General features: G+C 46.7%; 2 protein-coding genes across 3 annotated transcripts in view; one reads left to right on the top strand and one right to left on the bottom strand.

Moving 5' to 3' along the window:
- Positions 1–608: 608 nt before the first annotated feature.
- On the top strand, positions 609–8,001 carry LOC109893971 (gap junction alpha-10 protein). The gene is made up of 3 exons (XM_020487184.2): positions 609–1,364; positions 5,624–7,174; positions 7,443–8,001. Exons 2-3 carry the CDS (start codon positions 5,666–5,668, stop codon positions 7,479–7,481), a joined length of 1,548 nt encoding a protein of 515 aa, XP_020342773.1. The 5' UTR covers positions 609–1,364; positions 5,624–5,665; the 3' UTR covers positions 7,482–8,001.
- An 8-nt stretch (positions 8,002–8,009) lies between these two features.
- The window catches only part of LOC109894617 (transcription regulator protein BACH2), a 59,141-nt gene continuing 40,834 nt past the window's right edge, over positions 8,010–26,316 (bottom strand). The window contains exons 3-6 of one of the 2 annotated variants that reach the window (XM_031829107.1): positions 15,566–17,137; positions 12,807–13,013; positions 10,729–10,773; positions 8,010–10,609 (exon numbers count right to left, since the gene is read on the bottom strand). In XM_031829107.1, coding sequence (XP_031684967.1) covers positions 10,490–10,609; positions 10,729–10,773; positions 12,807–13,013; positions 15,566–17,137 — 1,944 coding nt within the window. In that variant the 3' untranslated portion in view covers positions 8,010–10,489. Of the gene's footprint in view, positions 10,774–12,806; positions 13,014–15,565; positions 17,138–26,316 lie in introns of both variants that reach the window. The other variant, XM_031829106.1, reaches the window with a different exon arrangement.

Here is a 26,316-nt window from a genome sequence, read left to right as displayed (position 1 = left end):
CCCAAACATGCTCAATTGGTGACATGTCTGGTGAGTATTCAGGCCATGGAAGAACTGGGACATTTTCAGCTTCCTGGAATCGTGTACAGAATTTTGTCCTTGCGTCATGGTGCAGTGCATTATCATGCTGAAACATGAGGTGATGGCAGAGGATGAATGGCACGACAATGGTCCTCAGGATGTCGTCACAGTATCTCTGTGCATTCAAATTGACATTGATAAAATTGTATTTTGTTGTCTGTAGCTTATGCCTGCCCATACCATGACCCCACTGCTACCATGGGGCGCTCTGTTCACATTGTTGACATCAGAAAACCTCTCACCAACACCGTACACATGGTCAAATTCTCTAAAATGACTTTGGAGGCTGCATATTGTAGATCAATTTACATTAAATTCTTTGGCAACAGCCCTGGAGGACATTCCTGCAGTCTGCATGCCAATTGCACACCCCCTCAAAACATGAGACATCTGTGGCATTGTGTTGTGTGACAAAACTGCACATTTTAGAGTGGCATTTAATTGTCCCCCTAACAAGGTGCACCTGGGTAATGATCATGCTGTTTAATCAGCTTCTTGAAATACCACACCTGTCAGGTGGATGGATTATCTTGGCAAAGAAGAAATGCTCACTAACAGGGATGTAAACAAATTTGTGCACAAAAAATGAGAGAAATAAGCTTTTTGTGCGTATGAAAAAATTCTTGGATCTTTTATTTCAGTTTATGAAACATGGGACCAACACTTTACATGTTGCATTTATATTGTTGTTCAGTATATGAAGCCAGAGATGAATAATTTAACTAGTGTGTCTGGCTTTAAAGATTATTCTAGATTATGATAGATTATACATCCCTCATAATCAGATATGAGGGATAGCTGCTCTTACATAACTTTGGCTCAAAATGGCAATACCTGAATCTCCTAATTAGGAGGGTTGCTGTTATACCTAAAGTGGCGAAGTGGGAAAGAAAAACTATTCACAAATATATCAGCTCTGCCAGCGAGCGGGGTATTGTTTGTGGTTAGAGGGCACTAGCTGGGTTGGCACTGTTGGTTGGTGTGGGAGCTGGCGGGGGAGGGGGATGGCGGTGCAGGCAACACTTTACAATTGCCTGGCAAGATGTGCCATGGGGCATTGTCCCTCCCATCGGTGGCAGATCAATCCTCACATCCTGTGAACCCTGTGTGCAACTGCAGCACAGGAGAACACAGAACAGTCACTCTGTGTGCCGGACTGACTGACAGAGAGAGATGTGCTTTTGGGACCGGTGCAAAGGACTCAAACTCCATAGGGTAACCATACCAATTGGGAAACATGATTCGCATCGAGAGGCAAAGAAAGTACCCCATACCATTAATATGTAAGTGCTTGTTTTTCTTTGCTTTGAAATTGAAAAAAAATATATATATATATTGGCAAGAAAAAGTATGTGAACCCTTTGGAAAAACCTGGATTTCTGCATAAATTAGTCATAGAATTTGATCTGATCTTCATCTAGGTCACAACAATAGACAAACACAGTCTGCTTAAACTAATAACACACAAACAATGATGCGTTTTCATGTCTTTATTGAACACGCTGTGTAAACATTCACAGTGCGGGGTGGGAAAAGTATGTGAACCCATGGATTTAATAACTGGTTGACCCTCCTTTTGCAGCAATAACCTCAACCAAACGTTTTCTGTAGTTGCGGATCAGACCTGCACAATGGTCAGGAGTAATTTTGGACCATTCTTCTTTACAAAACTGTTTCAGTTCAGCAATATTCTTGGGATGTCTGGTGTGAACTGCTCTCTTGAGGTCATGCCACAGCGTCTCAATCGGGTTGAGGTCAGAACTCCAGAAGACTTATTTTCTTCTGTTGAACCCATTCATTCTGTTGGTGATTTACTTCTGTGTTTTGGGTCGTTGTCCTGTTGCATCACCCAATTTCTGTTGAGCTTCAATTGGCGGACAGATAGCCTAATATCCTCCTGCAAAATGTCTTGATAAATTTGGTCATTCATTTTTCTGTTGATGATAGCAAGCTGTCTAGGCCCTGAGGCAGCAAAGCAGCCCCAAACCATGATGCTCCCTCCACCATACTTCACAGTTGGGATGAGGTTTTGATGTTGGTGTGCTGTGCCTTTTTTTCTCCACACGTAGTGTTGTGTGTTCCTTCCAAACAACTCAACTGTAGTTTCATCTCTCCACATAATATTTTGTCAGTAGCGCTGTGGAACATCCAGGTGCACTTTTGCAAACTTCAGACATGCAGCAATGCTCTTTTTGGACAGCAGTGGCTTCTTCCGTGGTGTCCTCCCATGAACACCATTCTTGTTTAGTGTTTTACGCATCGTAGACTCGTCAAAAGAGATGTTAGCATGTTCCAGAGATTTCTGTAAGTCTTTAGCTGACACTCTAGGATTATTCTTAACCTCATTGAACATCTTTGCAGGACGGCTACTCCTAGGGAGAGGCAACAGTGCTGAACTTTCTCCATTTCTAGACAAGTTGTCTTACCGTGGACTGATGAACATCAAAGCTTTTAGAGATGCTTTTGTAAACCTTTCCAGCTTTATGCAAGTCAACAATTCTTAATCGTAGGTCTTCTGATATTTCTTTTGTTCGAGGCATGGTTCACATCAGGCAATGCTTCTTGTGAATAGCAAACTCAAATTTTGTGAGTTTTTTTTTAGGGCAAGGCAGCTCTAACCAACATCTCCAATCTCGTCTCATTGATTGGACTCCAGGTTAGCTGACTCCAATGATCTTTTGGAGAAGTCATTAGCCTCGGGGTTCACATACCTTTTCCAACCGACACTGTGAATGTTTAAATAATGTATTCAATATAGACAAGAAAAATACAATAATTTCTGTGTTATTAGTTTTAGCACACTATGTTTGTCTGTTGTTGTGACTTAAATGAAGTTCAGATAAAAATTTGAATACCAATTTATGCAGAAATCCAGGAAATTCCAAAGGGTTCACATACTTTTTCTTGCCACTGTATATATTTATATATATATACTGCTCTTACTGGCTGCATCATGATGCTGATTTCTAAAGCAGTTGTCTTATCAAAATAAAATATGTTAACTTCTGATTCTGTAAACAAGAAAGTAGGCAGCCAGTACGATGTAGAAAACTGCCAACTACCCTGACCTATGACTACCCTGACCTTCCACTACCCTGACCGTCCACTTCCCTGACCGTCCACTTCCCTGACCGTCCACTGCCCCGACCTTCCACTACCCTGACCTTCCACTTCCCTGACCGTTCACTGCCCTGACCGTTCACTGCCCTGACCGTTCACTGCCCTGACCGTTCACTGCCCTGACCGTTCACTGCCCTGACCTTCCACTGCCCTGACCTTTCACTGCCCCCACCATCCACTACCCTGACCTTTCACTGCCCTCACTTTCCACTACCCTGACCTTTCACTGCCCTCACTTTCCACTACCCTGACCTTTCACTTCCCTGACCTTTCACTTCCCTGACCGTTCACTGCCCCCACCTTTCACTACCCTGACCTTCCACTACCCTGACCTTTCACTGCCCCCACCTTCCACTACCCTGACCTTTCACTGCCCCCACCTTCCACTACCCTGACCTTTCACTGCCCCCACCTTTCACTGCCCCCACTTTCCACTACCCTGACCTTTCACTGCCCCCACCTTCCACTGCCATGATTTTCCACTTCCCTGATCTTCCACTGCTTTGACCTTCCACTGTCCCTACCTTCAACTGCTCCCACCTTCCACTGCCCTGACCTTCCACTGCCCCCACCTTCCACTACCCTGACCTTTCACTGCCCCCACCTTCCACTACCCTGACCTTTCACTGCCCCCACCTTTCACTGCCCCCACTTTCCACTGCCTTGATATTCCACTGCCCCACCTTCCACTACCCTGACCTTCCACTGCCCCCACCTTCCACTACCCTGACCTTTCACTGCCCTCACTTTCCACTACCCTGACCTTTCACTGCCCTCACCTTCCACTACCCTGACCTTTCACTGCCTCCACCTTCCACTACCCTGACCTTTCACTGCCTCCACCTTCCACTACCCTGACCTTTCACTGCCCCCACCTTCCACTTCCCTGTCCTTCCACTTCCCTGATCTTCCACTGCCTTGACCTTCCTCTGCCCTCACCTTCTGCTGCCCTGACCTTCCACTGCCCCCACCTTCCACTGCCCTGACCTTCCACCGCTCCCACCTTCCGCTGCCCTGACCTTCCACTGCCCCCACCTTCCACTGCTTTGACCTTCCACTGTCCCTAACTTCCACTGCTCCCATCTTCCACTGCCCTGACCTTCCACTGCCCCCACCTCCCAAAGCCCCACCGTCCACTGCTTCCACTGCCCTGGCCTTGAACTTCCCCCACCTTCCACTGCCCTGACCTTCCACTGCCCCCACCTTCCACTTCCCTGACCTTCCACTGCCCCCACCTTCCACTGCCCTGATCTTACACTGTCCTCAACTTCCACTGCCCTGATCTTCCACTCTCCTCAACTTCCACTGCCCTGATCTTCCACTCTCCTCAACTTCCACTGCCCTGATCTTCCACTCTCCTCAACTTCCACTGCCCTGATCTTCCACTGCCCCGATTTTCCACTGCCTTGACCTTCCACTACCCCACCTTCCACTGCCCTGACTTTCCACTGCCCCCACCGTCCACTGCCCTGACCTTCCACTGCCCCCACCGTCCACTGCCCTGACCTTCCACTGCCCTGAACTTCCACTGCCCCGAGCTTCCACTGCCCCGATTTTCCACTGCCCTGACCTTCCACTGCCCCTCACCTTCCACTGCCCTGACATTCCACTGCCCCGACCTTCCATGGCTGACATTCCACTGCCCACCTTCGACTGTCCTTACCTTCCACTGCCCCCCACATTCTACTGCCCCACCTTGCACTGCCCCCCACTTTCTACTGCCCCACCCTGCACTGCCCCCCACCTTCCACTGCCCCCACCTTCCACTGCCCTGACATTCCACTGCCCCGAACTTCCACTGCCCCGACCTTCCATGGCTGACATTCCACTGCCCACCTTCGACTGTCCTTACCTTCCACTGCCCCCTACCTTCCACTGCCCTGACCTTCCACTGCCCTGACCTTCCACTGCCCACATCTTCCACTGCCCTGACCTTCCACTGCCCTGACCTTCCACTGTCCTGATCTTCCACTGTCCTCAACTTCCACTGTCCTGACCTTCCACTGCCCTGACTTTCCACTGCCCTGACATTCCACTGCCCACCTTCGACTGTCCTTACCTTGCACTGTCCTTACCTTCCACTGCCCCGAACTTCCATTGCCTGAACTTCAACGGCTAACTTTCCACTGCCCTGACCTTCCACTGCCCCCATCTTCCAAGCCCTGACCTTCCACTACCCTGACATTCCACTGACCCCCCCACCTTCCACTGCCCTATCATTCCACTTCCCTGACCTTCCACTGTGCTGACCTTCCACTGCCCTATCCTTCCACTGCCCTATCCTTCCACTGCCCTATCCTTCCACTGCCCGCCATCCATTGCATGATGATTATAAACATTGTATGTTTTCAATTGTAGTTATAAACTAACTGTGAACAGAAAATAAATGCATAATAAATCCCTCTGGTCTCTCTCTCTCCAGTGTGAGGACATGTTGCAGTAGAGACCAGTGAGCTGTGAGACCATGGGGGACTGGAACCTGCTGGGCAGCATCTTGGAGGAAGTACATGTCCACTCCACCATCGTAGGAAAGATCTGGCTCACCATCCTCCTCATCTTCCGCATGCTGGTGCTGGGAGTGGCTGCCGAGGACGTGTGGAACGATGAGCAGAGCGAATTCATCTGCAACACGGACCAGCCGGGCTGCAAGACCGTCTGTTACGACCAGGCCTTCCCCATCTCCCTCATCCGCTTTTGGGTCCTGCAGGTCATCTTCGTGTCCTCACCCTCTCTCGTCTACATGGGCCACGCGCTCTACCGCCTGCGCGCCCTGGAGAAGGAGAGGCACCGGCGGAAGGTCCAGCTGAAGGCAGAGCTGGGGGAGATGGAGGCGCTGGTGGAGGAGCACAAGCGCATTGAGAAGGAGTTGAAGAGGCTGGAGGAGCAGAGGAAGGTGAAGAAGGCTCCACTGAGAGGGTCCCTGCTGCGGACGTACGTCATCCATATCCTAACACGCTCCGTGGTGGAGGTGGGCTTCATCATGGGCCAGTATATCCTGTATGGCATCGGACTGGAGCCTTTGTATAAATGCGAGAGAATGCCTTGCCCCAACAGTGTGGACTGTTACGTGTCCAGGCCCACGGAGAAAACAGTGTTCATGGTGTTCATGATCGTCATCGCCGGAGTGTCTCTCTTCCTGAACCTAATGGAGATTTCCCACCTGGGCATCAGGAAAATCAAACAGACTCTGAAGGGAGACAAGTACCCAGCAGACAATGACAATTTGATTTACAAGCTGAAGAAGAATGTGACGATACAGCATCTGTGTGTGATGAGGAACCTGTCTCCTCACAACGGGCCGCTGACTCAGACCATCTTCAAAGTAATTCCTGAGAAGGACCTGGACCCAATGGACCCACCTCCCCACTACATACCTAACCATGAGGTGCCCAGGCACAACAGCATGGCTCCAGGCCATTATCTTGCCAACTGCACTGGCCTCCAGCCTCATCAGCAATACCAGCAGCAGCAGCAGCTTCAACAATGTGAGCCCAGCCAGGGGATGATCCAGACCCTGCACCTCCAGGGAGCCCCAGAGAAACAAACCACCGTCATGGTGGACCAGCTGCCTCAAGCCAATAGAGGAGCTGTATTGAATGGGGATAGTGGGCCCAGGAACCTGCAGGGCCAGTCGATCCATGAGGACCCCAACTTACACCCCCAAGACCACTATCAGCCCAGCCACATGGAAGTAGTGTCTATGGCAACGCACAGACCCAGCATCATGACAACACACAGACCCAGCTTGGCTCTGAGGGACACAGACCTGGAGGAGGAGAGGAGGGACTCCATGGGCAGCGACTTCATCTTCCCCAACCCAGGAAGGAAGCAAAGCTTCAAATCTCGTATGCCCTCTGAGAGCATGTCCACCATCAGTGATTACAGTAGCAACTCTCCACGGAGCTCAGATTCCGAGCTGGGCGACATGGTGGACATGCCAATGATGCCACCCCCTGGAAGGAGAATGTCAATGGCAAGTAGAGCCAACAGACAGGCATCATCTGACCTGGTTGGGGATGATTTCACCACTGTAACTAAGAGAAACAGTGAAAGAGAGAAGGGAGACAGGGAATGCTAACGTTGTGAATATTTTGTCTAGATTTGCCCAGTAAAGCTGCAATAGGTACCTTTTTTTAGAGACTGCATACATATTTTTGAAATCTTGCAGATAGAAAGTCATGATGATAAGTGTCAATGTGTTATCTAGCCTCTCTCAATCCCACATGTTCTCTCTCTTTCAGAGTGTATTCTTGGACATCTCCTCTATCATGAAAAAGTGAAGAGGGACGAGAGCAAAAATAGACCCAGGAGTTGCCTACGAGTGAAACAACACACAGGAGATAAATAGCACTGCGCCCATCATTGATTGGCTATCCAGATTAATTGGGCCAAAAACAGCCACCAACCCATGCCAAGTCACATGTGGTCATAGGCAGTGCTGTTTCCCCAGCGTATTTTAAATTCAAAGCACCTCATTAAAATGCCTACAATCTCCAAATGAGTGACATTGTATGTGGTTGATTGTGGCAGAAAGGGAAAATGATTGTGCACATCCAGAGGAACGTGTGAGCACTTAAAATTTTTGTGATAAATGAATGTTGGTGAGTATGCAAACCATGGAAAATGTCATCTTGTCCCTGGAAAAACTTTTATATGCTTATATAGAGCATTCAATTTTATAAACCTATTATTTAGTTAGAACTTTTTGAAGTGAAACATTCAACAATAGATTCTTATGAGTGTGTAGTTGTTTGATATACAATCTTAATTCATGACATTAAATGCTTATTTACTAAAACTGAAAATCACTTTTTGTCATCGTCTTTGATGGGTTATTTTTTTTTATATCATAATTTTACAGTAAAAAATATACAAAGAATTGGCGCATGCTATTTGTTTTAATCCATAAACAGAAATTGCGTCTTGACAAAAAGTTTTCTTCCAAAACATTTGCATGTCAAATTAACAAAAACAACAGTTACATAATATTTACAATATGACGAACTCAAGCAATTTGAACATTATAAGCTAAAAAGGGCAAAGTGAAACAGCTGATATCTGTCGTCTTGCAGTTTACTCAAATTACACATAAAAAATATCTCACCAAAAATCTACAAATACAATAATAACCATAGAAACAAAACCACACACAACGTATTCCAACTGTACAGTCCTTGACCCAAAATGAGAGGTATGCAGAATTGAAGGTAGATAAGTGTAAGAGTCCATAATGTTCATGAGGCATAACCTCTGCATACACTCAGGATGGGATTCAATCAAACCTGCACCGTGGAAAAATAACATTGTTAATGCACATTAAGAGATTTTGCGATTACGTTTTTTCCCCAACAAGTAAACATTGTGGTTGTACTGAAATCAGTCATTTCTTTCATGGTATGGACAGAACATTATTTTTCCACAGTATGGTTTTAAATTGACACCTTCCCTTTCATGTGAGTTTGGCCTTTGAAACCTCTAAGGCAAGACTTGGAGCTGCATTTGTCAAACATATGTTTAAAATCTTGTGTGAACCCTAGTGTTCCATTTTAAAAACAGTTAAAAACCCAAACTTATCAATCCAATGATGCAAAGTCTCTTGTCATGGAAAAATCCTTAAAAAACACAAACATGTTACACAGACTTTTGTAAACACTTACCTCTTTAAACGTTTGCTTAATTTGTACTAAATAAGGACATTGTGAATCATAAAACACAAAAGACATGTCTTTCATCCAAATTGTCAGTAAAAACAACAACCATTAAAAATCACAAGAATCAATGTTAGGAAATTTACAGGCCTACATTTTGTGCCAACAAATCATCCCCACAGAAACATTGCCAAAATAAATAACTGAACATGTTTATATTTATTTATCAAATTCAAAAATATCAAAATGGGGTGATCGGTATATTCAGTGTACTCAGAGTAACAGTACATTCTGTGGAGCTCTGTCATTGGTACTTTATACTTTGAAAAAAACTAAAAGATATCAATTGAAATTCCCAGAATGTGACATTGGAAAGTTCCTAGAGAAAACAAAGAAACCACTAATCTAACCGTGACACATGCTACAGAACGATCTTCCACAATGGAATAATTTGGCATTATCATGGACCAACTATCTAAGCATCTCTTTGAATTAGTATTCAACATTTCACTTGATAATACACCATTAGGAATACTGGACAAGTTTAGAGGATAAATTGCACTCTTATATTTAAGGATTATCAAACCAGGAATATGTGGTGACTTCCACTTACACCCCAATTCTTTAATACATCTGATTTACACTAAATGTAATGGGAAATAACCTCAGAACAAAAGATTACATTTTCACCACATGTAGGACAGTACATTTCTACCCCTAAAATAGCAATATGGTTTAGATAAGAATGTTAGTCTTTGACACATTTATATTTGTTGAATATAATTGACTTGGGAGTTTTTCATTTCTAAGTGCCAATGTCAAAGCATTTGCTAGTGTAAATGCATTGTTAGTGTAAATTAGATTACCTCTTGAAGGTGCTGAACGGTGCAATACGATTTAGTTTTTCTTCTATTTCTTCTTTAGCTACAGTATGTTGATTCCTTTCTTTCACCATAGATGCTACTGTGTGTTAAAGGCAAAAGAGGAATGTACATAAACAATGCAGGAAAAAGAAAGTGAGAAATTAGAACTGAAGGAAACTTTGCATATGAGAGTTCATTCTACTCTCAGCTGTATAGAAGAACTCTTCAGATGTACAATTTGAAATGAATAGCTTTTTACAGAGACATTATTGAACATTATTAAACATTCAGAGGAATTCCTGAGTTTATACTCCCATGATGGGAGAGAGGGAGGGAGGGAGAGACAGAAATAGAGAGAGAAAGAGAGCTGCCAGAGCAATGTTGTATGGAGTTCGATAACTCCAAAATACCTGTTTAAAAGTATTGCTGATAAGACAACTGTAGTGTCATCCTTTAAAAAACACAGAGAACAAATGTACTTCAAACGTTTTACATATCAAGGTAGAGATGTGTGTCATTATAACAAAAACACACCCTGTTACTAGCTATTCATTTTCCGTTGCTAGCTAGATACAGTCCTGTCTGGGCTGTTCTCCTGTTGTACATTTCTCAGTCATCTCCTGAGAGAAATCCACCGAAACAGTGGGGCTACACACACCCGTAGATGCTCCAGGCTCCAGGGAAGACTCAGGGTCCTCCTGCCCTAGGTCAGACACATCTATCTCGCCACTGCCCTGCCGCCCCTGCCCAGCGCCAACGGCTCTCTCCATGGGGCTTTCAGAGGGGCAGGGGGACTTGACATGGCTGCCCTCTGAGGTGGGGGAGCCTGGGTTGGAGGTGAGGTCGATGCTGGCCGTGATGGAGATGCTGTTGGTGGTGGCAGTAGGATCTCTGGACCTGTGTGTAGGGAGCAGAGCGTGGGTCTTCTCGTGGTACAGGGGAACCTCTTTGCACACCTCCTGGGACACAGCCTGGGACAGGTAGGAGAGGTTCTGCCATAGCTCACCCATACACACCTTCAGCTGGTTTCTCTCACTCAGCAGCTTGTCCTTGTCATGCACCTGCAAGGACACACATGCAGTACATGACTGTTATGGGTACACTGAGAATACACAAACACCTTACACACATTGAATACACACACAGCTTACACACATTAAATACACACATTGAATACACACATACAGTAGCTTACAGACATTGAATACACACACCGTACACACATTGAATACACACATAGCTTACACATATTGAATACACATACAGCATACACACATTGAATACACACACAGCTTACACACATTGAATACACACATAGCTTACACACATTGAATACACACACCGTACACACATTGAATACACACATAGCTTACACACATTGAATACACACACCGTACACACATTGAATACACACATAGCTTACACACATTGAATACACACATAGCTTACACACATTGAATACACATACAGCTTACACATATTGAATAAACACATAGCTTACACACATTGAATACACACATAGCTTACAGACATTGAATACACACACCGTACACATATTGAATACACACATAGCTTACACACATTGAATACACATACAGCTTACACATATTGAATACACACACCGTACACACATTGAATACACACATAGCTTACACACATTGAATACACACATAGCTTACACACATTGAATACACATACAGCTTACACATATTGAATACACACACCGTACACACATTGAATACACACATAGCTTACACACATTGAATACACACATAGCTTACACACATTGAATACACACATAGCTTACACATATTGAATACACACACAGCTTACACACATTGAATACACACATAGCTTACACACATTGAATACACACACAGCTTACACACATTAAATACACACATTGAATACACACATACAGTAGCTTACAGACATTGAATACACACACCGTACACACATTGAATACACACATAGCTTACACACATTGAATACACATACAGCTTACACATATTGAATACACACACAGCTTACACACATTGAATACAAACATAGCTTACACACATTGAATACACACACCGTACACACATTGAATACACACATAGCTTACACACATTGAATACACATACAGCTTACACATATTGAATACACACATAGCTTACACACATTGAATACACACACAGCTTACAAACATTGAATACACACATAGAGAATCCATATGTACACAGTACATAACCACAAACACAGACAGCCACATGCATAAGGAAACACAAATAAAACCTTCTTTTAAAAAAAACTGACAGTACTACAAATGCTAACAGTAGAGATTTAACTTTTCATTGTATAATAAGTAATTATATTCTTTCTTTGGCCGCCTCTCCTTCCAGTTCTCTGCTGCCAATGACTGGAACGAACTACACAAATCTCTGAAACTGGAAACACTTATCTCCCTCACTAGCTTTAAGCACCAACTATCAGAGCAGCTCAGATTACTGCACCTGTACATAGCCCACCTATAATGTAGCCCAAACAACTACCTCTTTCCCTACTGTATTTAATTAATTAATTTATTTTGCTCCTTTGCACCCCATTATTTTTATTTCTACTTTGCACATTCTTCCACTGCAAATCTACCATTCCAGTGTTTTACTTGCTATATTGTATTTACTTTGCCACCATGGCCTTTTTTTGCCTTTGCCTCCCTTATCTCACCTCATTTGCTCACATCGTATATAGACTTGTTTATACTGTATTATTGACTGTATGTTTGTTTTACTCCATGTGTAACTCTGTGTCGTTGTATGTGTCAAACTGCTTTGCTTTATCTTGGCCAGGTCGCAATTGTAAATGAGAACTTGTTCTCAACTTGCCTACCTGGTTAAATAAAGGTGAAATAAAATAAATAAATATAAGTAGACCTGCGTCTTAACATTTACATTTTAGTCATTTAGCAGACTTATCTAGAGCGACTTACAGTAAGTAGTGAGTGCATGCATTTTCATATTAGTCCCCCGTAGGAGTTGAACCCACAACCCTGGCATTGCAAACTCCATGCTACCAACTGAGCCACACAGGACCATTAAAACAGTGTATGTACCAGTCTGTGTATCTCCACCTCCAGGTTCTGGATGCAGTCCAGCTTTCTCTTGCGGCAGCGCTGGGCGGCGATGCGGTTCTTACTGCGCCGCCGGATGTCGTGGATGAACTCCAGCTGCTCTGAGGTCAGTTTGTGCATCTTTATCATGATCTGGAAGTCATTACGCGGAAGATTGGTGATCTGATCCACCGGGAAGGGAAGTTTGACCTTAACAAAACACAGAGGAATGCATTAGGGATATACAGTAGTTTCTACCTGGTGTACAATACAATACAATACAATACAATTCAAAACAACTTTCTTGTCCATGATACAGCAAGCAATGGACATTTGTCCTCTGCTCTCATTACTCAACTTCCCCAGATAGCATCCATCTCACACAGTTGTACCCACCCTGCCCACTAGATGGCACTGTTATTCTACCTCTAATAGATGGTCATAGCCTGTGCATGGTACTCCACTTTTTAAAAATATTTTATTTATTTATTTTATTTCACCTTTATTTAACCAGGTAGGCTAGTTGAGAACAAGTTCTCATTTGCAACTGCGACCTGGCCAAGATAAAGCATAGCAGTGTGAACAGACAACACAGAGTTACACATGGAGTAAACAATTAACAGTAGAAAAAAAAGGGGAGTCTATATACATTGTGTGCAAAAGGCATGAGGAGGTAGGCGAATAATTACAATTTTGCAGATTAACACTGGAGTGATAAATGATCAGATGGTCATGTACAGGTAGAGATATTGGTGTGCAAAAGAGCAGAAAAGTAAATAAATAAAAACAGTATGGGGATGAGGTAGGTAAAAATGGGTGGGCTATTTACCGATAGACTATGTACAGCTGCAGCGATCGGTTAGCTGCTTAGATAGCAGATGTTTGAAGTTGGTGAGGGAGATAAAAGTCTTATTTGAAATCAATTGCTTACAGTGTAATAGACAATAACTGTGGGACAAAATGATTAATTTACTTACAATTGACAGAAACTGATGACTGACTGATGTTCTGAAATTGATGTTTGAGATACAATAAAGTTCTCAGTTTATGTCATAAGGAACTCCTCATCGTCTGCATGATGTTCCCATTTTAAAGTGCTATCATTCAGTGTTTAATAATGGGTGAGTATATGCTGTGTGACTTTCTGCCATGTGTCTCACAGAGAGTTGGGTAGAGGCAGGGGACTGAGGGAGTGCTCTGTTTCAGCTGTGATCTTGGGGGGCCTTCTCTGTATCTCTGTGTGTCTCTCTCTCCCTCTCTTCTCTCTCTCTATTGTTCTGGTTTCTCTTTTTAACTCTACATCCCTCCAGTCAGTTCATTACTCTGCTCTGTGAGTGGGCCAGCACTGACATGATGGCCTCATCTGTGTCAACTGGTGTGTGTGTGTGTGTGTGTGTGTGTGTGTGTGTGTGTGTGTGTGTGTGTGTGTGTGTGTGTGTGTGTGTGTGTGTGTGTGTGTCTGTGTGTGTGTGTGTGTGTGTGTGTGTGTGTGTGTGTGTGTGTGTGTGCGTGCATATTATATGGGCCAGGTTCTGGCCCTGTCTCCAGGCAGGGGGCTTGGCTAGCGCACTGTCCCAGTTAGGAGGGTCTAAACTGGGGGAGGGTGCCAGATGGTGGAGGGTACAGGGACACCTGTCCGTTCTGTCTGAACCAAGTGTCAGCGCTGTGAACTGCTATGAGCATATGGAGACACACAAACACACACACACGCACGCACACACACATTTCAGCTCCTTTTCTGACTTGAGAGAGAAAAATCGGGAAAGCATTAACCCTCATTATGAACTAAATGCAATTCAATAAAAAAATGGCACCTCTACGGAACTCTACCTACCTGAGCATTATATCCACTGCCTTCCATTCATCTAAAAACAGCTGTGGTGAAAAACTCAATGATTCTGTCTATCACTGTTTGTGTATTTTCAGAAGTCATTCATTGTATTACATCAATCTCTTTCCCACTCACACCGTTCCACCAGCCTGTCTCTCACTGACTCACCATTGGTTCTGAAATAAAGCTGATATAGATTAGTTAATAGAAGACGCTGCTGATTGCGTGTGAGTCTCTCAGAGCCTCTGAACGACAGACATCAGCCCACAGTGTAGCACAAGAAGAATCGTCTAATTTCTCTCCACACAGCAACATGAGAGATGGAGTGGGCGCTTAAGCATTGCCATGGCAATCCCTGCGGTTCTCTTAAAGTAAACAAAGACTTTGAAATCAAGGTCTTATCCTTAGAGGCTTTAGGCTGTGAATAGGGGAGGGATGTATGGATGGATGGTGTGTGCAATGGACTGGCCATGACTATAGCTTTAGAGGTGAATAGCATCCAGACATTTTGTCAAACAGAAATCTCACAGATGACTAAGACTACTACTGTTCTAAGCTCTCCAGGCTCTTCTTCCCCAGAACAACAGATGTCATATACTGTACAGTTAACTAGTCTATTCAATTCCCTGTCGCTCTCTCGCTCTCTCTGTCTTATGTCTTCATCACTGCTTGTTGAGCAGTTCATTAAGAGGACTGGTCCTAGCTATTTGTTCAGATATTTATCCCTTTTGGTTTTCAGAAGTAACTCTGACAACCATCAAAACATAATTATTACAACACAGTTCATCTTCCCAGCCATAGCACTAACCGCGTGGTATCTCTCTGACGTAGTAACATTTTGTCAGAGCAATTTTAGATGTTGGCAAAACCCATTTTGAATAGCACAAATCACAATTTCAATATGTAGTATAGATAGATAAATTATACTGACTTCGGGACCTGGCTCTCTGGCAGGGCCAGACTCACTGTCTCCCTCTGAGAAGGACCCGGATTCATCACTGGAGTTGGCCCCATACGACCGTTCACACTTGATCTTGGTGCGGCCCTGAGAGAATATGGCTTCCCCTACCACCATCCCACTGTGCTTCCTCTGCTCCCCCACCAGGCAGCGAGCCAAGCCTGAGCCCGATACAGAGCATGGGGAAGAGGAGAACTCAAACTGGGGCAGGCTGGAGGGCGAGTCCCCACTGCCACCGTCCTCCAGGTAGGAGAAAGATGAGCAGGAGCTGGAGATGCGTGTGCGTGGCTCGCAGGCAGGGGAGCAGGAGGAGATCTTTATGGGCAGAGGGCAGCTGGTGGTGGGCCGCGGTCGGCAGGCCATAGTCGGCAGGGGGTCCTGGAGGGCCGTGGAGGAGGTGGTGGAGGAGGGTAGGGGAGAGTATGTCTGGTGGAAGGGGAGAGACTGACTAACACCTGTCCACAGGGATTTCGAGGTGATCTCCAACAGATCTTTTTCCAGAGACTTCCGGTCAGAGTAGGATTGAGATGGTGTTCCCAGATGGTCACATGCCCCGGAGGAGAAAATGACGCTGCTGCGGCGATCCAACTCTACTTCCCGTTTGCTGACTCTGTCTGAGACAAGGGGCTTCATTGCCATGTCCTCTACTACCCCCTCTATGTCTCCAACAGAAGATCCCACTGTCTCTGCAGACTCCGCCCTGAGGTCCCTTCCACCCTCCCCCTGAGATGCCTCCCTGTCTCTGTCCCTGTTATGGGCTAGTGAGAGTCTGTTGGTCAGTAGCTGCTGGGTGAGAGGAGTGGAAGGTAGGGTGCTGGCTGGGTTGTTGAGATCCAGGAGGCCCCTCTGGAGGTGCAGGCAAGATGGAGAACCTCTGCTGGGGGGATGCGCTGAGGGCTCCGGCCTCCCCTCCAACTCCATCTCCAGGACATTCTGGCTATCCTCTGACAGTCCTGGGGGGCTCTCCTCTCCCTCGCCCACGGAGCGGGGCTCCTCTTTGATTCTGGAGGGGGAAAGGGGTTGTGCCCCTTGGTGGGTGCTGCTGGTCTCTGAGCGGCCTGGGGAGGCTGAGTCATGGCATAGTGACGAGGCGGCCGAGGTGATGCTATCATCGTCCTCGTTCTCTCCGTTGTGCTTGGCGCAGGCCTGCTGGTACTTCCTGTATTTGGGGCATTGTGGGAGGTCAGAGGTCAGGCTGCTGGTGAGGGGCATGAGGGTTGAGTGATTGGGTCGCCACCTCGTCGCAGAGGATGACGTCACTCTGGGGGTCTCGGACGACGTGGAACCACCACCGTCACCATCCTCCTCCGTGATGAGGTCATCTGTGTGCGCCGACAGCGACAGCTCCTTGCGACAAAGGCCATTGTTGTGATCAGTCGTGTCGCTATGCAGCTGGGCCTGTAGAAAGCGGAAGCAGGAGTCTTCTAGGTTGTGAACGCCCAGGAAGTCAGCACAGCGGATCACTTCATGGATGTTCTCTCTGCTCAGAACCAGTTTGGCTGTGTAGGCAAACTGTAGCAGCGGGGCAAACCCCCTGGCTGTGATCTGATGAGAGGAGGAAACACAGTGTTATCTGTTGTGTTGTTACTCGTCCTGGGGATTTTGTGTGGAGAGTGTGAGAGTTGGGAAAAATCTGCTGCGAACACACACAGTTAACAAACTCTGGATTGTGTAGACTACACATTCATGTTTTATTTTGACACATTTTGAGCAAACTAACTGGAGCACATCCCCTCCCCCTCCCACCATCATCCCAATGAGTGCCTAGGGGCGCATCCCTCTCTGGAGGTGAAAGTCACCCGTCCTTAAAATATGTCTCTTACTTGTTGTCATCTCCCCCTTCAGCTCACCTACTCCCCCTCCTTTTCCCCTCCTAGCCCCCTCTATCCTCTCCTCTCCCCATCCTCTCTAGCACCCCCATCCCCCATCCTCTCCCTCTTCATCTCTCTCCTGTTCTCTCTCTTAGTAGCCGATAGCCAGCAGGCCTGGTGTATGTGTGTGTGTGTGTGCCCGTTTATGTGTGTGTGTGTGTTTGTGTGCGCAGTGCGTGCTTGCCTGTGTGTGTGTGTGTGTGTGTGTGTGTGTGTGTGTGTGTGTATGTGTGTCTGTGTGTGTGAGCGCAGTGTGTGCGTGTGTGAGCGCAGTGTGTGCGTGTCTGTGTGTGTGTGTTTGTGTGCGCAGTGCGTGCTTGCCTGTGTGTGTGTTTGTGTGTGTGTGTGTATGTGTGAGCGCAGTGTGTGCATGTCTGTGTGTGTGTGTTGGGGGCTGGGGGGGAGGTAGAGTGCCGTTAGAGTGCTGAGTGTTCTGAGGGTCTATTTTCAGCTAGCGTCAGCAGCTGCCTCATGTGCCTGCAGAAGCATGTCTTTATGAACACACCAGAAGCATGTCTTTATGAACACACAGAAGCATGTCTTTATGAACACACAGAAGCATGTCTTTATGAACACACAGAAGAATGTCTTTATGAACACACAGAAGCATGTCTTTATGAACACACCAGAAGCATGTCTTTATGAACACACGGAAGCATGTCTTTATGAACACACAGAAGCATGTCTTTATGAACACACAGAAGATTGTCTTTATGAACACACAGAAGCATGTCATTATGAACACACAGAAGATTGTCTTTATGAACACACCAGAAGCATGTCTTTATGAACACACAGAAGCATGTCATTATGAACACACCAGAAGCAGGTCTTTATGAACACACCAGAAGATTGTCTTTATGAACACACAGAAGCATGTCATTATGAACACACAGAAGATTGTCTTTATGAACACACCAGAAGCATGTCTTTATGAACACACAGAAGCATGTATTTATGAACACACAGAAGCATGTCTTTATGAACACACCAGAAGATTGTCTTTATGAACACACAGAAGCATGTCATTATGAACACACAGAAGATTATCTTTATGAACACACCAGAAGCATGTCTTTATGAACACACCAGAAGCATGTCTTTATGAACACACAGAAGCATGTCTTTATGAACACACAGAAGCATGTCTTTATGAACATACCAGAAGATTGTCTTTATGAACACACAGAAGCATGTCTTTATGAACACACCAGAAGCATGTCTTTATGAACACACACAGAAGCATGTCTTTATGAACACACAGAAGCATGTCTTTATGAACACACAGAAGCATGTCTTTATGAACACACCAGAAGCATGTCTTTATGAACACACAGAAGATTGTCTTTATGAACACACCAGAAGCATGTCTTTATGAACACACAGAAGCATGTCTTTATGAACACACAGAAGCATGTCTTTATGAACACACAGAAGCATGTCTTTATGAACACACAGAAGCATGTCTTTATGAACACACAGAAGCATGTCTTTATGAACACACAGAAGCATGTCTTTATGAACACAGACAAGCCTTTTTAATGTTACTACTGTACCAGCCTTTCTAATGAGGACAGGGAGAGAAAGGGAAAACAGAATGAGAGAGAAAATGGAGAGAAAGAGAGAGAGAGAGAGTGGAAGAGATTGCGAGATATACTACAAAGCAAAAAGGAGGCAAGCGAGAGGATGGATAGACATAAAATTAGTGTGAGTGAGAAAGAGAAATTCCACACTACAAAGAGACCGGTAGAAGGAGAGAGGGGATGTCTGTAGAGAAAGAGAAGAGAGAAAATAAGCAATGCTTTCTAGTCATTAGAGGATGGATTTTGAAGTATAAAGTCGTTGATAGTGATTACTGTATGAGGTAGAGTCAAAGAGACATACAGTATTCATCAAATTGACAGATCTAGGACTTTACATGCTAATGGAGGCAGTGGAATGTGGGCCGGGGCTGTTCTGCCCACGATTAGTTACAGAGGCAGAAATATAATGTATCACTGAATCAAAAAATTCCCACAGGGTTATCAGGAATCCTGCCAACACACAAGCAAAGGAATGCTAAAGTGTGACAACTGAGCAAGCTACCCGGCCGCCTCCCTCCCTCTTATCCCCTCTTTCTCCCTCTCTCTCTTTTTCTCTCTCTCACTCTCTCAATTTCAATTCAATTCAAATTGCTTTCAATTCAAATTGCTTTATTGACATCACATAACAATGTACATATTGCAAAAGCGTACTTTGGAAATTTCATGTAAGTTATTAATTGACAATATTAACATAATTAAAATAACAATAATACTAAAGATTTTCAACTTTATCATAAAAAATAATAATCAAGAGTAAAAATAACCATACAATAGACAATAATAATGGCATAGAGAACATGCAGGTTGGTTGGTCTGTCAGACACTGTCACTCATCTTATGGTAGGCAGCCATCTAGTGCACTGCCAACCCACAGCTCTCTGATTCCTCCCCCAACAGGATGGGTAGCCTATTCTCATTAGAGGTCTGAAACCTTGAATTAGGGTTTTGTCACGACTTCCGCCGAAGTCGGTCCCTCTCCTTGTTTGGGCGGCGTTCAGCGGTCGACGTCACCGGCCTTCTAGCCATCGCTGATCCACTTTTCATTTTGTCCTTGACTTTGTCTTACACACCTGGTTTCAATTCCCCAATTACTTGTTCATTATTTGTGGCCTTGGATTTATTCACGTGTATTGTGATTATTTGTAACGCTCGTCCTCTTCTTCTGGCGAGGAGTCGCAAGGATCGGACCAAAGCGCAGCATGGTACGTTCCCCCCGGATCGGGGCCTGTCAGTTCCATCCCCCAGCAACTCCGCTCCGACGCCCATGGAGCTGGGAGGTGGTGTGATTAGGGCAACCGGAGGAGGGGCCATTCCCTGCACCATCTGTGGCCGCAGAGGGCACACTGCTGGTTGGTGCTGGAGGGGTCCCTCAGGGAGTCGAGGCAACAGGCAGAGCACTATCGTGTCACCCCAGGTGAGTCGGCACCAGGCTCACCCAGAGCCCCCTGTTGCTTACATGTATGTGTTTATTACATTTCCTGAGTTTTCCCTGCATTCCCAGCATAAGGCGCTCGTAGATTCAGGCGCAGGTGGGAATTTTATTGACCGTTCATTTGCCCATAGTTTAGGGATCCCCATTGTTCCTGTGGATATGCCCTTCCCTGTGCATGCCCTAGATAGTCGACCATTAGGGTCAGGGCTGATTAGGGAGGCCACCGCTCCACTTGACATGGTTATGCAGGAGGGTCACAAGGAGAGAATCAGTCTCTTCCTTATTGATTCTCCTGCGTTTCCCGCGGAGCTGGGCCTACCCTGGTTGGCCTGTCATGACCCCACTATTTCATGGTAACAGGGCTCTCAAGGGGTGGTCACGAAAGTGCTCAGGGAGGTGTGTAGGGGTGTCCATCGGTGCGACTACGGTGGAAAGACCAGACCAGGTCTCCATCGTGCGCATCCCCTCAGAATATGCCGATTTGGCTCTCGCCTAAGAAGAAGGCAACTCAATTACCACCCCTTTGACGGGGGGATTGTGCGATAAATCTCATGGTAGACGCTGCGCTTCCCAGGAGTCACGTGTATCCTCTGTCACAGGAGGAGACGGCGGCTATGGAAACATATGTCTCCGAATCCCTGGGACAGGGATACATTCTGTCCTCCACTTCACCTGCCTCCTCGAGTTTCTTTTCTGTGAAGAAGAAGGATGGAGGTCTGTGCCCGTGTTTTGACTATAGAGGTATCAATCAGATCACTGTGAGGTACAGCTACCTGCTGCCTGCCGCGTATCCGGGAGGGGGACGAGTGGAAGACGGGATTTAGAACCACCTCAGGGCACTATGAGTACCTCGTCATGCCGTACGGGTTGATGAATGTTCCCTCCGTCTTCCAGACCTTTGTAGATGAGATTTTCCGGGACCTGCAGGGCAGGGTGTAGTGGTGTATATCGATGACATTCTGATATACTCCGCTACACGAGCCGAGCATGTGTCCCTAGTACGCAGGGTGCTTGGTTGACTGTTGGAGCATGACCTGTACGTCAAGGCTGAGAAATGTCTGTTCTTTCAACAGTCCATCTCCTTCCTAGGGTGCCGCAATTTCACGTCAGGGGTGGAGATGGAGAGTGACCACATTTCAGCCGTGCGTAATTGGCCGACTCCCACCACGGTAAAGGAAGTGCAGCGGTTCCTAGGGTTTGCCAACTACTACCGGAGGTTTATCCGGGGTTTTGGTCAGGTAGCGGCTCCCATTACGTCACTGCTGAAGGGGGGCCCGGTGCGACTGCAGTGGTCAGCTGGGGCGGACAGGGCCTTTGGTCATCTGAGGGCTCTGTTTACCTCGGCTCCCGTACTGGCCCACCCGGATCCCTATTTGGCGTTCATAGTGGAGGTGGACGCGTCCGAGGCTGGGATAGGAGCCATGCTCTCTCAGCGATCGGGTACGCCACCGAAGCTCCACCCCTGTGCCTTCTTTTCAAAGAAGCTCAACCCGGCTGAGCAAAACTATGATGTGGGGGACCGGGAGTTGTTGGCTGTCGTCAAGGCTCTGAAGGCGTGGAGACATTGGCTTGAGGGGGCGAGAGACACCCTTTTCACACCTGGACTGACCACCGCAATCTGGAGCACATCCGGGTGGCGAGGAGACTGAACCCTCGCCAGGCAAGGTGGGCCATGTTTTTTACCTGTTTTGTGTTCACCCTGTCCTACAGACCAGGTTCCCAGAATGCTAAGGTAGACGCACTGTCCCGGCTGTATGACACAGAGGAGCGGTCCATGGACCACACTCCCATACTCCCGGCCTCTTGCCTGGTGGCACCGGTAGTGTGGGAGCTGGATGCGGACATCGAGTGGGCGTTACGTACAGAGCCCACTCCTCTACAGTGTCCAGCTGGGCGTCTGTACGTTCCGTCTGCTGTCCGCGACCGGTTGATCTATTGGGCCCACATGTCACCCTCCTCTGGTCATCCGGGCATCGGTCGGACAGTGCGCTGTCTTAGTGGGAAGTACTGGTGGTCCACCTTGGCCAAGGACGTGAGGGTTTATGTTTCCTCCTGCTCGGTGTGTGCCCAGTGCAAGGCTCCTAGGCACCTGCCCAGAGGGAAGTTACAAACCCTAACCGTTCCACAACGGCTGTGGTCGCACCTGTCGGTGGACTTCCTGACGGATCTTCCTCCCTCACAGGGCAACACCACGATCCTGGTCGTTGTGGATCGGTTTTCTAAGTCCTGCCGTCTCCTCCCTTTGCCCGGTCTCCCTAGGGCCTACAAACTGCGGAGACTCTGTTCACTCACGTCTTCCGGCACTACGGGGTGCCTGAGGAACATAGTATCTGATCGGGGTCCCCAGTTCACGTCCAGGTTCTGGAGGGCGTTCATGGAACGTCTGGGGGTCTCTGTCAGCCTCACCTCAGGTTTTCACCCTGAGAGTAACGGGCAGGTGCAGAGAGTAAACCAGGATGTGGGTAGGTTTCTGCAGTCATATTGCCAGGACCGTCCAGGGGAGTGGCTGGCGTTCATCCCCTGGGCAGAGTTGGCCCAAAACTCACTCCGCCACTCCTCCACTAACCTCTCCCCCTTCCAGTGCGTACTGGGGTATCAGCCAGTTCTGGCACCTTGGCATCAGAGCCAGATCGAGGCCCCTGAGGTGGACTAATGGTTTAAGCGCTCGGAGGAGACCTGGGACGCCGCCCATGTGCACCTGCAATGGGCCATGAGGCGGCAGAAGGCGAACGCCGCCCGCCACCGCAGTGAGGCCCCGGTGTTCGCACCAGGGGACCGGGTCTGGCTCTCGACCCAAAACCTGCCCCTCTGCTTGCCCTGTCGGAAGCTGGGCCCGCAGTTTGTGGGGCCATTCAAAGTCCTGAGGAGACTGAACGAGGTATGCTACAGGTTACAGCTTCCCCCAGATTACCGTATTAATCTCTCGTTCCATGTGTCTCTCCTCAGGCCGATGGTGGTTGGTCCACTCCAGGAGTCTGCGGTGCGGGAGGTTCCTTCTCCCCTCTGGACATCGAGGGGGCCCCAGCGTATGCTGTTCGAGCCATCCTGGACTCGAGGCGTTGGGTGAGGGGCCTTAAGTACCTCGTGGAGTGGGAGGGGTATGGTCTGGAGGAGAGATGCTGGGTGCCGGTGGAGGACGTCTTGGACCCTTCGTTGCTGCGGGAGTTCCACCGTCTCCATCCGGATTGCCCTGTGCTTCCGCCGAAGTCGGTCCCTCTCCTTGTTCGGGCGGGGTTCGGGGGGTCGACATCACAGGCCTTCTAGCCATCGCCAATCCACTTTTCATTTTCCATTTCTTTTGTCTTTGTCTTACACACCTGGTTTCAATCCCCCAATTACTTGTCAGGATTTGGCCAGGGTTGTTCCGGTTTTGGTCACTAGATGTCCCCATTGTGCTTTTTGACCCTTTTGTTTTCCCTTGTTCCCAGTTATTATTTGCACCTGTGCCTCGTTTCCCTTGATTGTTTTTAAACCCTTAGTTTTCCTCAGTTCTTTGCTCTGTGTTTGAATGTTAGCACCCAGCTGTTCTGTACACCCACCCTCTGTTCCCACATGTTTGTTTGTGAGTGATTGTTTATTGTATTGCGGTCCGTATTTGTGGTCTTGGATTTATTGACGTGTATTGTGATTATTGTTGAGTAAAATTGCATACATTACTCATATCTGCTGTCCTGCGCCTGACTCATCTACACCAGCTACACACAGACGCAGTTTGTGTGTAGCTGGTTTCAAATTTGGGGAAATTACTCTAATTGTTTATATATATATTTTTTCCCATTTTATCATGAAAGGCAGCTCTATCTCGGGTTCTGCTGTGGTCCAGTGGTTGCACAACCTTTCCTCTATAGGGAGACAGGTTTTCCTGTGTCTACCCTTCTCAATGGCAAGACTGTGCTAACTAGGCCTGTACTTTGTCAAGGCTTTTCTAATGTTTTGTACAGAAACCCAGGTCAAATAGTTTGCCATGGTGTGCTGTCCATTTAGGGCCAGATAGCACTGCATTTTGCTTTGTGCTTGTGTTTCCCAATAGATAGTGTAGTTTTGTTTGACTGTGTTGTAATTTGGTTGTTATTCTGATTGATTGGGCTTCAGTGTGTTCAGTGTGTTAGAAGAACAGGTTTGTGAACTCAGCCCCAGGACCAGCTGGATGAGGGGAATTTTTTTTTGCTCAGCTCTCAATATTGCAGGGCTTGGATGTCACTATTTTAGACGTTTCCAAAACTGAATTGCTCTTTTTTTCTGTTTTTATTATTAATGGACATTGACCTAATTCTGTCCTGCATACATTGTTTGTAGTCTACATCTAGACACGTAGGAGAGAATCTCTCTCTCTCTCTCTCTCTCTCTCTCTCTCTCTCTCTCTCTCTCTCTCTCTCTCTCTCATACAGACACTTGAACACAAAAGAGAGTGAATTTTGAGTCTAGATTCTCTCTCCTTCTCTCTTTGACTGACACGCCCAATTTACCAAACTAGGACATGTCTCTGAAAGTAATGGAAGGGCTGTTATAATATAGCAACATAACAGTAATAAAATGGCCACGCCGAGGGGAGCCTAAAGTCTGTCAAGTCAGGTAATTAATGCTTTCTCAGGGTGTTACCGTATACATACATACAGTGGGGAGAACAAGTATTTGATAACACTGACGATTTTGCAGGTTTTCCTACTTACAAAGCATGTAGAGGTCTGTAATTTTTATCATAGGTACACTTCAACTGTGAGAGACGGAATCTAAAACCAAATCCAGAAAATCACTTTGTATGATTTGTAAGTAATAATTTGCATTTTATTGCATGACATAAGTATTTGATACATCAGAAAAGCAGAACTTAATATTTGGTACAGAAACCTTTGTTTGCAATTACGTTTCCTGTAGTTCTTGACCAGGTTTCCACACACTGCAGCAGGGATTTTGGCCCACTCCTCCATACAGACCTTCTCCAGATCCTTCAGGTTTCGGGGCTGTCGCTGGGCAATATGGACTTTCAGCTCCCTCCAAAGATTTTCCATTGGGTTCGGGTCTGGAGACTGGCTAGGCCACTCCAGGACCTTGAGATGCTTCTTACGGAGCCACTCCTTAGTTGCCCTGGCTGTGTGTTTCGGGTCGTTGTCATGCTGGAAGACCCAGCCACGACCCATCTTCAATGCTCTTACTGAGGGAAGGAGGTTGTTGGCCAAAATCTCGCGATACATGGCCCCATCCATCCTCCCCTCAATACGGTGCAGTCGTCCTGTCCCCTTTGCAGAAAAGCATCCCCAAAGAATGATGTTTCCACCTCCATGCTTCACGGTTGGGATGGTGTTCTTGGGGTTGAACTCACTCTTCTTCTTCCTCCAAACACGGCTAGTGGAGTTTAGACCAAAATTTATATTTTTGTCTCATCAAACCACATGACCTTCTCCCATTCCTCCTCTGGATCATCCAGATAGCCATTGGCAAACTTCAGACGGGCCTGGACATGCGCTGGCTTGAGCAGGGGGACCTTGCGTGCGCTGCAGGATTTTAATCCATGACGCCGTAGTGTGTTACTAATGGTTTTCTTTGAGACTGTGGTCTCAGCTCTCTTCAGGTCATTGACCAGGTCCTGCCGTGTAGTTCTGGGCTGATCCCTCACCTTCCTCATGATCATTGATGCCCCACGAGGTGAGATCTTGCATGGAGCACCGAGGGTGATTGACCGTCATCTTGAACTTCTTCTATTTTTTAATAATTGCGCCAACAGTTGTTGCCTTCTCACCAAGCTGCTTGCCTATTGTCCTGTAGCCCATCCCAGCCTTGTGCAGGTCTACAATTGTATCCCTGATGTCCTTACACGGCTCTCTGGTCTTGGTCATTGTG

Source organism: Oncorhynchus kisutch, linkage group LG7 (assembly GCF_002021735.2).
Source record: "Oncorhynchus kisutch isolate 150728-3 linkage group LG7, Okis_V2, whole genome shotgun sequence".
NCBI lineage: Eukaryota > Metazoa > Chordata > Actinopteri > Salmoniformes > Salmonidae > Oncorhynchus > Oncorhynchus kisutch.
The sequence above is the reverse complement of the archived record's forward strand: the minus strand, read 5'-3'. Positions and strand labels throughout refer to the sequence as shown.